This window comes from Callithrix jacchus, chromosome 2, assembly GCF_049354715.1.
Source record: "Callithrix jacchus isolate 240 chromosome 2, calJac240_pri, whole genome shotgun sequence".
Lineage (NCBI taxonomy): Eukaryota > Metazoa > Chordata > Mammalia > Primates > Cebidae > Callithrix > Callithrix jacchus.
Window position 1 is genome coordinate 70,186,280 of NC_133503.1, and position 13,236 is coordinate 70,199,515.

A 13,236-nucleotide genomic window follows, 5' to 3' on the forward strand; every position below is an offset into this window, starting at 1 on the left:
AAGCAATTCTTGTGCCTCAGCCTCCTGATGCAGCTTGGATTACAGGTGTGCACCACCACATCTCACTAATTTTTCTAATTTTAATAGAGACCGGGTTTTGCCATGTTGGCCAGGCTGGTCTTGAACTCCTGGCCTCAAGCAATCTGCCCACCTCAGCCTCCCAAAATGCTGGAATTACAGGTGTGAGCCACTGTGCCTGGCCAAAAGAAGAGAATTCTTGAAAGAAAATTTGAGAATGATTCAAAGGAACTTGGCTGGGTGGACCCTAAGGAGAGAAAGACCAATAAGAAATTAGCCTACTTAATGGGGAATGATTTGGCATCTTCAGAATTGTGAATCTGATACTAAATTTTAAGTTGTTTTCATTTCTGTGCTGTACCCACCCTCCAGTATCTCAGTCCCCCCTTAGCCTCAGTGATATGCTCCAAGACCCCAACGGGTGCCTGAAACCAGAGACAGTACTGAACTCAGTTGCCACTGATTGGAACACATTTCTGTTCATGTCTCCCACCCACAAATGTAATCCCTTTTCCATCTTCACTGAGCACTTATCGGGCACTGTGGCTATTACTTATGCAGTCTGAGGTATGATAGCAAAACTAGCATGAATTTCTTTTTCTTTCACAATTTTACAAATAGAAGACTTGTTCTCAATGTAGATGTTAGCAATCTCAGGATATAATTTTAATTTCTTTCCTTCAGTCGAGAACTTCCACTTTTCCACTTTAAGGAAGCACTTTGCAGCTTCTCTTTGGCATACCCAAATTGCTAGCATCACTACTCTGGTGCACTGGGGCAAGAATTATTATTAATAAGGGTTGCTTGAACATAAGCACTGCGATATCATCCCAGTGGATCTGACAACAGAGATAGCTACCACGTGACTATCATGTAAGGGATACAGCATGGATACGCTGGACAAAGGGAGGATTCACCATACGGGCAGGAGAGAGCCAGGCCGTACAAGATTTCATGAAACTACTTCCGACGGTGTATGATTTAAAACATATGAGGTTTTATTTCTGGAATTGTCCATTTAATATTTTCTGACTTCAGTTGACTGTGGGTAACTGAAACCATGTGAAGTGAAAACTGAGGATAAACAGGGTAACATGGTTGGCTCTGTGTCCTCATCCAAATCTCATCTCAAATTGTAATCTCCATAATCCCACATGTTGAGAGAGGAACCTGGTGGGAGGTGATTGGATCACGGGAGTGGTTTCCCCCATGCTGTTCTCCTGCTATCGGATGCTTTTTATAAGTGTTTGACAATTCCTCTTTCACACACACTTCTCTCTCCTGTTGCCTTGTGAGGAAGCTAACTGCTTCCCCTTCTGCCATGATTATAAGCTTCTTGAGGCCTCCCCAGCCATGCGGAACTGAGTCAGTTAAACCTCTTCCCTTTATGAATTACCCAGTTTCCAGTAATTTATAGCAGTGTGAAAACGAACTAATACAGGGTACTCCTGCATCCTCAAAGTTTTAAGCCTATTCCTCATTAAAGCTATGTATTAGAAGGCTTTGGGAAATAAAGAACGAGGGATCTCTGTCCATAGTTGGCACAAAACATTATGAATTTAAGGAAAGCAACTGCAGATGAAATAGTATAGGGCAACTGAGAGATAGAGACAGAACAGAAATCAAAGTGAGACGTGGCAGGGGCTACCAGAAAAGTTAACAGCCTCTCCAGAAGTCATTGGAATACTCTGAAAGATATTGCACTTCCTATAATTACATGAAATAGGACATTGATATTTATACATTAAAATAAAGAGTAATCCTGCTGGGCACAGTGGCTCATGCCTATAATTCCAGCACTTTGGGAGGCCAAGGCGGGGAGATCACCTAAGGTCGGGAGCTTCAGACCAGCCTGACCAACATGGTGAAACCGTCTCTGTTAAAAAATGCAGAATTAGCTGGGCATGGTGGCACTTGCCTATAATCCTAGCTACTTGGGAGGCTGAGGCAGGAGAATTGCTTGAATCGGGGAGGCAGAGTTTGCGGTGAGCCAAGATCATGCCGTTGCACTCCAACCTGGGCAACAAGAGTGAAACACCATCTCAAAAAAAAAGAGTAACCCTAGAAGATTTAGAGACAAATATATGTTACATACTTTCATATTTTTATGTAGAATTCTAAAATGTTCCTTAAATATTTAGAACTTAGGTAAACATACTTTCCCATTAATGGTTTCATTGGATGGTTGATAATTGAGGATATTTGTATTGAGGGTTGAGAAACCCTAATTTACTAATCTGGATGAGAAATGGCCTCTAAAGAGGTCATTTAGCTCTTGTGAATGTCTCTGAATATACAGGACTGTTCAACACAGATGTATAGATTGTCCAAGACAATCATAGTCTTTAGTCTGATGTCTGATCTACAATGATAACATAGTCAATCAGGATAATTTTATATTAAGTTTTAAATGCTGAGGGAAAATCACTAAGTAGATTCATTATAGAAAACACATCTGGAAAAATTTTTTAACTGTGATTTGAATCAGATCAGTGTTGGGGCACAATGATCTATAGGGTAATAAGTGCTATAGACCTTAGGAAATTAATAAGACATTTTAGGGACTGCTCTGAAACCCAGGGACTCTATAGCAAGCCAATAATTGAAGTTGACAAAAAGATCTAAGTTCAATTCTTGATTTTCTATACCAATGGGAAGGGATGATATAGCTAATCCACAGCGGCTAAGAATCTAAGAATCCATTAGTGAGTCTACTTAAATTGTTACTTCCTTTTCCAAGGGCGTTTGGGCATGAAACAGCAGGGCATACGGTAAATTGTTGATCTGCTATAGTTTCCAGAACCAATAGCATGACGAATCCTGAAGGTTACTGCCATCCATGTGGCAGGTGAATCCAAAAGGCACATTCAGCTGTGACTCAGCTCTGAGACCCTTTCATTGGTGTTAGCAGAAACTGACAAGGAGATGGGAAAGGCCAGCCTATTATATTGCCCTACAGAACCTCTGAGTTAAATCACTCCCTGGACCCTTCCACTCCCCACCTCACATGTACACTGCAAAGTGTGTTGTGAACCAGAGAATGCTTCTAGCACCATTTGGTGCCACTGAATCTTGCTTTATAGTAGCAGGAAACATGGGAGAAGCCTGAGATATTACTTATCTGGGGCAGTATGGGACGCCTGGGAGACCCTTTGTGACTCAGTGCTAAACAGCAAATAAGGCACTGAGACCTTTAGTGACCTTGATGTGCTGGAGATAAACTGACCCATTGTGTCATGAAAAGCCTTTGATGATATATTACCTTGGAAAGTGTTTTTTTTTTTTTTTAAGACAAACCTTTGGTCTTGCTGAAAGATGGACTCGGTTTGTTTGCTCTGATGTCTAAGTGAAGTAAGTTGCTATGTACTTTGCTGTGTAAGTTGAAGCAGTCAGTAGAACAGATTAATGCAAGAGCTTTGGAGCAAGCAAGGTCTAGGTTTAAATCTTGATTCTGGGACTTGATAACTGATCTAGGGAAAATAACCAATGATCACTTGACAGGATTCAGATGATTAATGTATATAAAGACCATGTATATAAAGATCATGTATTAATGTATATAGAGATCATGTATATAAAGTGGTTAGCATATAATGAGTATTTGATAGGTAAAAACAAGTCTAATTGAACACAGATTAGTAAACATTAGTAACAAGCATCTAATAACAGAGGCTATAACTGCAAAGGTTTATACCTCTGCAAAGGTTACACTGTAAGATAATAAGCTTTTGTTAAATTTAATTTACAGAATAATTTAGACTTTTACTATGGAACTTGACTTTCATATACAAGTGTTTTCCATATGTGTACTACACATGTAGTACACATATCCTAGAATATGTGATAAGAATATTCCTCTGGTTGCTCTTAAAAGCTAAACATTTCTTAAACTAGTTGTTTTTGTTTTTGATTTTGCTTTTGAGACAGGGTCTGTCTCTGTCACCAGTGCAGTGAAACAATCTTGGCTCACTGCAACCTCTCCCGCCTGGGCTCAGATCACCCTCTCATCTCAGCCTCCCCAGTAGCTGGGACTACAGTCATGCACTACCATGTCCAGATAATTTTTTTTCTGTGTTTTTTGTAGAGGTGGGGTTTCACCATGTTGACCAGGCTGGTCCTGAACTCCTAGCCTCAAGTGATCCACCCACCTCTGCCTCTGAACTAAGATTAAAGGCGTGAACCACCGTGCCCAGCCTTTGACTAGTTGCTTTGGACACGAGTTAACTTAAGGTTTTTTTGGACATACTTGTTCTTGTGAAGAGATGAAACCACTAGATTAGGCAGTGTTTCTGGTATTGGTAGTAGATTCTCAGAAATTTAGATAGACCTTTTCATTAAGTCTTGCCAGGTAACTGACTTAATAGGAAGGGTTGAGGCTGCCACGTAAGGGTGGTAAGCTAACTGGCACAGTGATGCTGGGATGAAATATTTACCTTTAACTTACTCACTTTGACCTTAAACCAACCAAGCAAAATAGCCAAAAGCAGCTTATGTAAATAACCTACAAATATTTACTGGGTTCTGGGCACTGAAATACCAAAGACAATATAATTCTGGTCCTTGCCTCCAAACTAAGCACAAAGCCACAGAGAATGACTAGGGGCACCATAGTGCTACATCACATAGCATAGAGATGCTAGTCCTTCTCAGCTTCCTCCTGATCACTACACACTTTTAAATATGAAAACATTTTGTGGCATACAAACTAAAACACTAAAGGAAGATGAATGTAATTACAAAGCAGACTCTACTATTGGGTAACAGTGTGCATGATGTCTACAATATAAAGGCCTCTGTAGGCGGCATTTCAAGATGGCTGCCTTTTAATATTGTTGCTTTTTGAGCAGAATTGTGGGCTGTCCTCACCAAACTTTCTTATAGCCTCAAGAGGCACAGATCTCTCATAGTCTATGAAACAGGAGAACATTCTTTAGTGCCAGCTTGAATTTACACTCCCATATGCTGCAATTTGAGCCTCACTCTATCTTGTACCATCACCCAGTCCAGCCAGCTCAACATTCTATCTAATAGATGCCCTTGAGACAGGATTAATCAATTAATCAATTGTAGAACCAATACATTTCACTCTTTGGGCAAAATTTTTTGGCATACAGGGTGACTCCAAATACTCCACTATTTGAGGACTTCACATCTAACAGGAGTCAGGAGCAGAGAAATGGGTAAGAACGGATGTCAGAGACAGCATCTTAAAGAAATGGCCCTTTAAAGATGAGTGAGATTTCAATTTATAGATGCAGAAATGGTGGCTATGCTAGATGAGAATAATATCATTTGTTTCATTCTGTAGCGTCAAGAGTTTTCCCTTCCAAGTTTCTTTTCAACTTTATTTCTTGCAGGGCAATCTCCATGAATATTCAACTTGTTATTTCAACTTTACTTTTTGAAATGCAGTACAATCTCCGAGATTTAGCTAAATTTACCCTACTTACCCAAAGCAGATGGCACAAGTTTCTATAATGTTAGATCACTAAAGGTATTACCCTTCCCTTCTTTTACCTAACAGGGTAACAGGTCTCCCACACGCTGTTGGGCTAATACCCACAAGAATTCAACCCCTCTCCAAATTTGACTTCTGGCTTTCCCTTTTATGCAGCGAATCTCCGTCAGAATACAGGAACACACACCCCCACCCCCCGCCCACCACGCACCGTCACTCTTCAGTTCTAACCTTACCTAAACCCTTTCCCTCACTTAAGCCCTTGCCTCCCTTGCTCTGACACCTATTCTTGGTTCTCCTCCTCTCCTGATCATTCCTTCTCAGGCCCCTTTTCCTCTAGCCCTTAAGTTTTCCCCATTGGGCTCCGACTTTGACCCTAAGATTTCTCATGCTCCATACATGGGGGAACCGCCTGGGGGTTCTCAGAACTGTAGAATACCTTATTTGAGGTAAGCAAGCCCCTTAACGGACCCTCACTAGCTCAGAGACATTTTTCTGCCTTGGTTGAATAAAATCAACCCACAGGGACAAAGAATGGGGAAACTTCGTTAGGGAAACTTCCAGCTAGCGTATCTGCTCAGGAGGTAGGGATCCTAACAGGAAAACCGTGTCAGGAAGCTCCACTGAAACCTCCCGTTTGTTTTGTTCTGAATAGGAGCACATGCCTTGAAAAGATAAGCACCTCTTGAGCTTGTTTTCTGAGACAGCCTCTTTATCTTAATCCACCTTAGACTGGAAGCTCCAAGTGGGCTTGACTACAAGCACCCAGTTCACAGAACAGCCCAGGCACTAGCCAGGCCCGGCCCTGGGCAGTTTTGGGGCCAACGTCGCGCGCCGCCTCCCTCTGGAGTTGAGGTCTCCGGGGAGGGTGCAGGCAAAGCGTGATGGCGCGGTGCCCTCTGCTGGGAGAGCAGGAAACGGGGGACCGGCCTGCTCTGACGAGAGGTGCTGCACTCAGGACAACTCCACCTCAAGGGTGAGACACTCAGGGCGGGACCCAAGGGGTCCCTCCCGGTTCCACCCAAGCCGGAGTAGAACGTAAACACTCCCACCACTCCGAAGATGCGCAGCCGCAGTGTGGAGGCTCAGGTCCTGCTTTTACGTCTCGTGGAGTCCTGCCCCTTACGGGGAGAGGCGGGAGCGCGCGAGGCTCTGTCACGCAGGCGCGTTTTTGCGGCGTAGGTGGTGCTAGAGGCCGCCGGGGGGATTGTAGGGCGACGGAGCTGCCGCCATTTTGTGGGGTGTTTGTCGCAGCGGTGTAGGAGGAAGACGGTAGTTTGGCTACATTTCTCGGCTGAAAGGCCATTTGCTTTTGCTGAGGTAGGTTTGCAGGTTGTGTATGCTGGGTCGGGCGGCTGTCGGTCTTTAGGTCTCCAAGCCAGGTATCGGATAAACGATCGCGTTAGGAGCCTGGGCTTTTGGGGCTGAGTTGGGAGTTCTGCGGGGCGCTGCTCGGCTGGTGCCTGCCGGAAGCTCCGAAAGTTGCTCGGGCGTCGAGGTTGTGCCGTTGACCTTCTCTGAGAGCCCTGGCCGCTCGCGTCGCGGCTCCGGAGGCCCTGGGCTCGCCGCCCGCTGCTGGCCGGCGAACGCGGCTCTTGGTTAACCCTGTCAGGATCTCTTCCCGCCGGCGGGCGCGAGGACCTGTCGGGAGACCCTTTGAGAGCCTTCGCTGGCATTCGTATTGTCGGAGATCACGTCTTCCCCTGGACTCTTGGTCTGGGCCGTTGATAGCGTTTGCGGGATTTTCCAGAGTCAAGCATTTGCCCCTGTCTGAGTGCGCCAAAGGCACTGGCCGGGTGCCCAGGAGCCGGGAGGTGGGGATCGGGCGTCCGTGCAAATCCAGGTGGTTGAGGATAGTTAGGTGCTTGTGAGGGGTGGAAATCTGCGGAGGCTAGTCCTCTCTGTACAATACAGAACACAACATTGTTGCAGCGAATCTGCATTTCTGGCATTTCTGCGTCTTACTATTCCCGATTGCTTAAAACCCAGCTATGCTTATCCGATCCTTAGGAAACAGCTCCCCAGACTGAACTCGCCAGCCACTTTGTCTTGCTTCATAGCTGTCCTGTGCGATTGTGCTTTTTACACACCTCTACAGGCTTGTTACCCACTAACTGCAGTTCCCTTATAAGTCCTAAACTTATAACCTATTTTGATGTTTTTAAGCCAGGTACATAGCGTAAAGTTGTGAAGAACTACATGGTGTTAACGGCAGTGGCAATGGATCTACAAATGAGATCCATTGTGTCATGATTTTTAAAAGATACCTGGTTATTCTAGCATATAGGATCCTTTATTAATTAGAGGCAGTATCATGATTCTAGATAGCTTTTCTTTTTTGTGTATGCGAAGGAACCTTACCACGTAGAACGTGGGTTGGGTGATCTTTGTGCCTCCAGATAAAATATTTTTGAACATTGTAGGGTGAGTGGGGGAGACAGAGAGGCTGGGACTAACAGCTGAATTAAATTTGAAGTGATGAACTTGAGACAAAATTTGAACTGTCACAAGGGAGCTCATTTTAATGTTTGCATGTTAGCTGATAATTTTGTAATTCTGCTTTGCTGGAGGTTAGCTGGTTGTTGCAGACTTACAGTAGAAGAGGAAAAAACAAAGCTGAAGCACACACATAAGTCTTGAAAAACCTGCATAATAATGGAGGATCATAATAATAACCCTCAGTTATCAGGTGTGATTTTGCTTGCTGTGATTTAAAAATACTTAACCAAGCTGAGTTCCTGATGTGTTTAAAATACAACTTTGGTATTTGACAGAACTTGTCAGAAGAACTGCCCTTGAAATATAAATGTTCTTTCTTTTTCTTTTTCTTTTTTTTTTGAGACAGGATCTCACTGTCACCCATGCTGGAGTGCAATAGCTTGATCACGGTTTACTGCAGCCTTGATTTCCTTGGGCTCCAGTGATTCTCCCGAGTAGCTGGGACTCAAGTCACCATGTCTGGCTAATTTTTTGTAAAGGCCCAGGCTAGTCTGGAGCTTCTGAGTTCAAGGAATCCGCCTGCCTTGGCCTCCCAAAGTGTTGGGATTACTGGCATGAGCCACTGTGCCCAACCATAAATATTTGTTGATAGCTCTAATGAAGAAAATTTGTGTTTTGGCTTTTTGCCTCAAGTAAATTTGTGCTGTTATTCATGTCACGTTCCCATATAGAAGTGACTCCATTTATATCAAACTGGAATGCTCACTTACTTCATTGAGACACTAATTTTCTTTTCTGGGAAAGAAAATAAATTTGTTGGATAGAGAAAGTTCATAAAATCACTTAAACATTAAAAAACTTTTTTTGTAGAGACGGGGTTTCACTGTGTAGCCCAGGCTGGTCTCAAACTCCTGGGCTTGGCCTCTCAAAGTGCTGGGATTACAGGCATGAGCCACCGTGCTCGGCCTAAAATCACCTTTTTATATCCCTTCAGTTTCTCTGTTGAATGTTGTGTTCTATCCATACAAAGTTAGTATTCTCAAAGCTTGGAGTCATTCTGAGATTTAGAGAAAAGAACTATGGAGACTTTGAGAAAAAGAAGCTTCATCATCGAATAGCTCTTTTCCATTAAAATAAAGTCCCCTTCTATATTTAGTATCCTTAAGTATTTGTCTCGCACTTCAGTTATTTGTATTACAGTACTTTGCCAAAGCTGCATGACACTGTGATATTATATCTCCTTAAATCAGCTCACATTTTAATGCTAACATTTTTAAAAGAATTATGTCAATAACTTAATTGGAAAATCACTAATAAGTATAAAGTAACAAAACAAAACAAGATAAATAAGAACGTTACTGGTTTTTAGCGAAATACTCTTGATACTGGAAATGCTAGGCCTGAACCTTTTTATTTGGCCTTTTGTTGTTTACTTTTTTAAAAGGGCAGTTAGCAAGTGTTAGTTGAAGACAAGCACCGAGCTGAGAATTTATCCTGGATATAATCAGAATAATTCAAAATAAACGTCTTAAGGTATCAGTATTACCCACAATTGAATATTAGATCTCTATGCCTCTTAGCAGTCATCTGACATACCAGTCAGAGGTGGTATAGTGCCCTGATGCCTTGGGAAACCTAAAAAGACTTTGGAGCCTATACGTGTGTTGGGTTTTGAAACTTAAATAATATTAATACATATTTTAATTTATCACACGTCTATAACCTCCACAATTCCTTTTTCGTTTCTATTAACAGATGCGGCATTCCAAACGAACTTACTGCCCTGATTGGGATAGCAGAGAAAGCTGGGGTCATGAAAGCTATGGTGGAAGTCACAAACGGAAGAGGAGATCTCACAGTAGCACACAAGAGAACAGGCATTGTAAACCACATCACCAGTTTAAAGAATCTGATTGGTAAATTAACTCTTGAACTAGTAGCATTTTAGCTCTAATAGTTTTAAATGATTTGTCATTTGCTTGTATAGCTTTCATCTGTCAAATTGTTTTATAATTCAGTCAACAAACATTCATTTAGAAAATATTTGAGTGCCTATTTTAGACTAGACTATAGGTGCCGAGGCTACAGCTGTGAATAAAACAAAGTTCTTGTCGTTATGTATGTCTGTCTGAGAGTGGTAGGAGACAGTTGATCAGTAAGTGAATGTAAAATGTAAAATAACATGGTAAGTCTCAACTACCAGTGATGTCACTAGGGAGATGACACAAAAAGTTAAGTAATAGTGAGAATCCCCAATGAGTAGCTTTAATTTGTATGTGGGAGGGAGACAATGTTGTAGTGCTTATTAAGTGTTTCAGAACTAAGATAGGGTTTTATAGGGGAGTAGTTATCCAACAGAGAAAAGCAACGTGTATTATTAGTCACTTATACTGTGTTCTACAGGTTATATTTGTAGATGAGGCCAAGGGATATGTTTGTTTGGGATTTTTAGAAGCTGGCTTTATTCTTAGAACTATTCTTGTGCATAGGTAGTAGCTAGGAATTTGGAAAATGGCCTCAATAAAAACTAGCAACAGCCTGTGTCTTGTTTACTGTATTTTTACCAGTGTAAAATTTGGAGGTAATATATTTATATAGAATTAAGGGAATCTTAAAGTTCTAAATGATTAAAGAAAGGCTAGATAAGTTTCTTTCACTCTGTCTTTCATTAATTTCCTTTTTCATTTGTTTTGTTGGTTCTATGTTTTCTTCTTGTTTTGTGCAGATGTTCCATTGGGACTGTTTACCAGATTGCTTTCTAAATTAGCCAGCTGGGGTTACTTTAAAAAACAGTATGTAATTTATTTCCTTCTCCACATTAACAGACTTGTTCTGCCAAACTGAGCTTATTTGTAGTCAGTGCAGACCAGTCATGCTTCATACGCATTGTTATATAAGGGGAAGGGGGAAGGTTTATGACAAGATTTCAAAGACCAGAGATAATTAATGTACAGTATACTAAAGCAAACTATCTATACCCCACTGTTAATAAACACAAAAAACTCTTAAGGTTTAATGTCATAGTACTAGTTATTCATAGAATTATTATACATTGTATATATAGAAAGGAAGGATAAAAGTGCTGAACAGTTCATTCATGCTCATAGTTAACTACATAAACATGATACTGAGTCCATTTAACAACCAGGCCAGTACCTTCTTTGACGTTGGTACCAGGTGTGTTGGTGGTCAACGTTCACATAATCCAGAATATTCTAAACTTAATTATTTGTTAAAAATATCTTTGTATTTAAATCTTTGCCTCTGATTATTGCCCGAAAATACTCTCCAAGAAAAGGCTTTTAAGTTAAAGGATATGGACTCTTGCAAGTTTCTTGCTACAGGTTCATATTTCTTTTTCTAGAAAGTTTGCTGAATTATACAATGTGCTCCTTCATGTTCTCGCCAATCTTGGCTGTCTTGAGAGGCCAAGGATAATGTTTTGATTAATCTGAATTTTTAAATTTCTAGTGAATTTGTCCACTGTCATATATTTGTAACAATCATTTGAACATCTTTTTACTTTTAGCTTATTAAAGTATACATTTTTTATTGATTTAGAAGAGCTTTTTATGACATTATTATTACCATTTGTCATATATATTGCATAATGTCTTTTCTTTATGATTTGTCATTTGGAGGTAGCCTGTGAATTGGTCTTCCTTTCTACAGGCTTAATTAATCCATTCTACATTAGAACAACTGATGTGCTTGTAAACCCTACCTTTATATATTGTTGTCAGAATCCTGTAACATAGAGTAACAAGTCTTAAACCAGTAATTCTCTATCTTTAGTGTGAATAAGAATCACCTTGAAGGTATGTTGACCAGATTTAGAGTCAACGAGTATGGCTTGAGGCCCAGGGTTGCCATTTTTAATAAGAACTCTGTATTTCATATTGCTGGTAAATAGACCGTCCTTTGAGAAATTCTTTAGCCTAGCATGCAGGGCTTTTAATGATGCTATTCTCAGCCTACTTAGTTGTCTGCATTCCCTTATGTGAAAATTGTTCTTTTTGGAATTGTCTTTTTCCTGAGTAACCCATAGATAAATCCACCTCTAAGCCATTGTGGCTAAAAGTGCTGTATGAATTTAAGATGGTAATATGCCATTCTTCTCCCCCAGAATTTCTTCTGTATTGTACTTTGTCCAAATCCTGGCTTCCCTTTAAGATGGAACTCCATTTCCATCTTTTTTGTAATTCTTCTCTGACAATTTTAAACAGATTTTTTTCCCTTCTCTGACTCTAAGCGCTCATGTGTAACCTTTTAGAATTTCCTACATTGTTGGATTTTATTTCATTTTTATATGAGTAATCTCAAATTGTTCATTATTTGTTGGCAAGGACTTTGCCTTATATAATTTTTTTTTTTTTAATCTCCCACAGGACCTGTGTGGATATAAAAACGAATGCCCTTACCTGTCTTGGCTATTCTAAAGGCTATAGTGAAATATTCACTGGGCATTCAGTGTATTTTAAAAAATTAAATCAGTCTGTTCATCCTGTCTTCCCTCTCCATAGCCTGTATAATTCTGTAGACTTTGTTTATATAACCTCTAAGCCTTGGTCATTGGCCATCATCCATTGCAGACTCTCATCCTTTTAGTTTGTCCTCATGGTGTTCACCCTATGTTTTGTTGCTCTATACATTGTTTATGGCTTATTAGCAACTCTGATTTCATGCAGTATTCCAACTAAATATTGTTATTCTTAGTGTTTTCTAATAGAAGGATTTTGAACTTTTATGGGAATGATGCCTTTATGGTCGCTTCTAACTTATTGTATTGGCAGTCTCTCCCTGACAGTTCCAAGCCAACTGATCAGATCCTTAACCTAGACTACTCACAGTCTTACCAAATATCCTGAGTTGTTTCTCCAGCAGATAGAACTTAAAGCTGATGCTAGGGAAAGAGAACCGGGTTTCTACATCTCCCCAGCCTGGATTTGCTGCTAGCCCTGTTTGTTAGTAGTTGTAAAGATGCTTCTATTTCTGCCTAAACCAGCCTCCTGGGTAAAGAATGACCGTATATTCTGGGGAAAGGAAAGGGGTTGGTGAGGGCAATCTAGTCAACATCTGTCACTCCATTGCTTGTTAGGATTATTTTAGCCGATTTGTCTGACTGGGCAGGTGTCCCCTCTCTCCCTCAGTGCTCCATGTGCATCCCTCTTGAAGCTTCGCACTCTGTTGAAGAGGACACTCATCCCAGGTAGAGAGGGGGACGGGAAACTGGGCCAATTGAATCTATGTCCTTTTCTTTCCATCAGATCAAGGCTACTTAACTGGGATCCATTGACATCCTGAGGTCCATGACCTTTATG

At 41.0% G+C, this 13,236-nt stretch overlaps 1 protein-coding gene across 6 annotated transcripts in view; it reads left to right on the forward strand.

Moving 5' to 3' along the window:
* Window positions 1–3,250: 3,250 nt before the first annotated feature.
* The window catches only part of CLK4 (CDC like kinase 4), a 28,089-nt gene continuing 18,103 nt past the window's right edge, over window positions 3,251–13,236 (forward strand). For 2 of the 6 annotated variants that reach the window (XM_002744527.5, XM_078364698.1), the window contains exons 1-2: window positions 6,713–6,796; window positions 9,671–9,831. In XM_002744527.5, the coding sequence (XP_002744573.2) occupies window positions 9,671–9,831 (161 nt within the window). In that variant the 5' untranslated portion in view covers window positions 6,713–6,796. Of the gene's footprint in view, window positions 3,370–5,691; window positions 5,926–6,712; window positions 6,797–9,670; window positions 9,832–10,640; window positions 10,708–13,065; window positions 13,125–13,236 lie in introns of those variants that run through there. The other 4 variants (XM_078364696.1, XM_078364697.1, XM_078364695.1 and 1 more) reach the window with 4 other exon arrangements.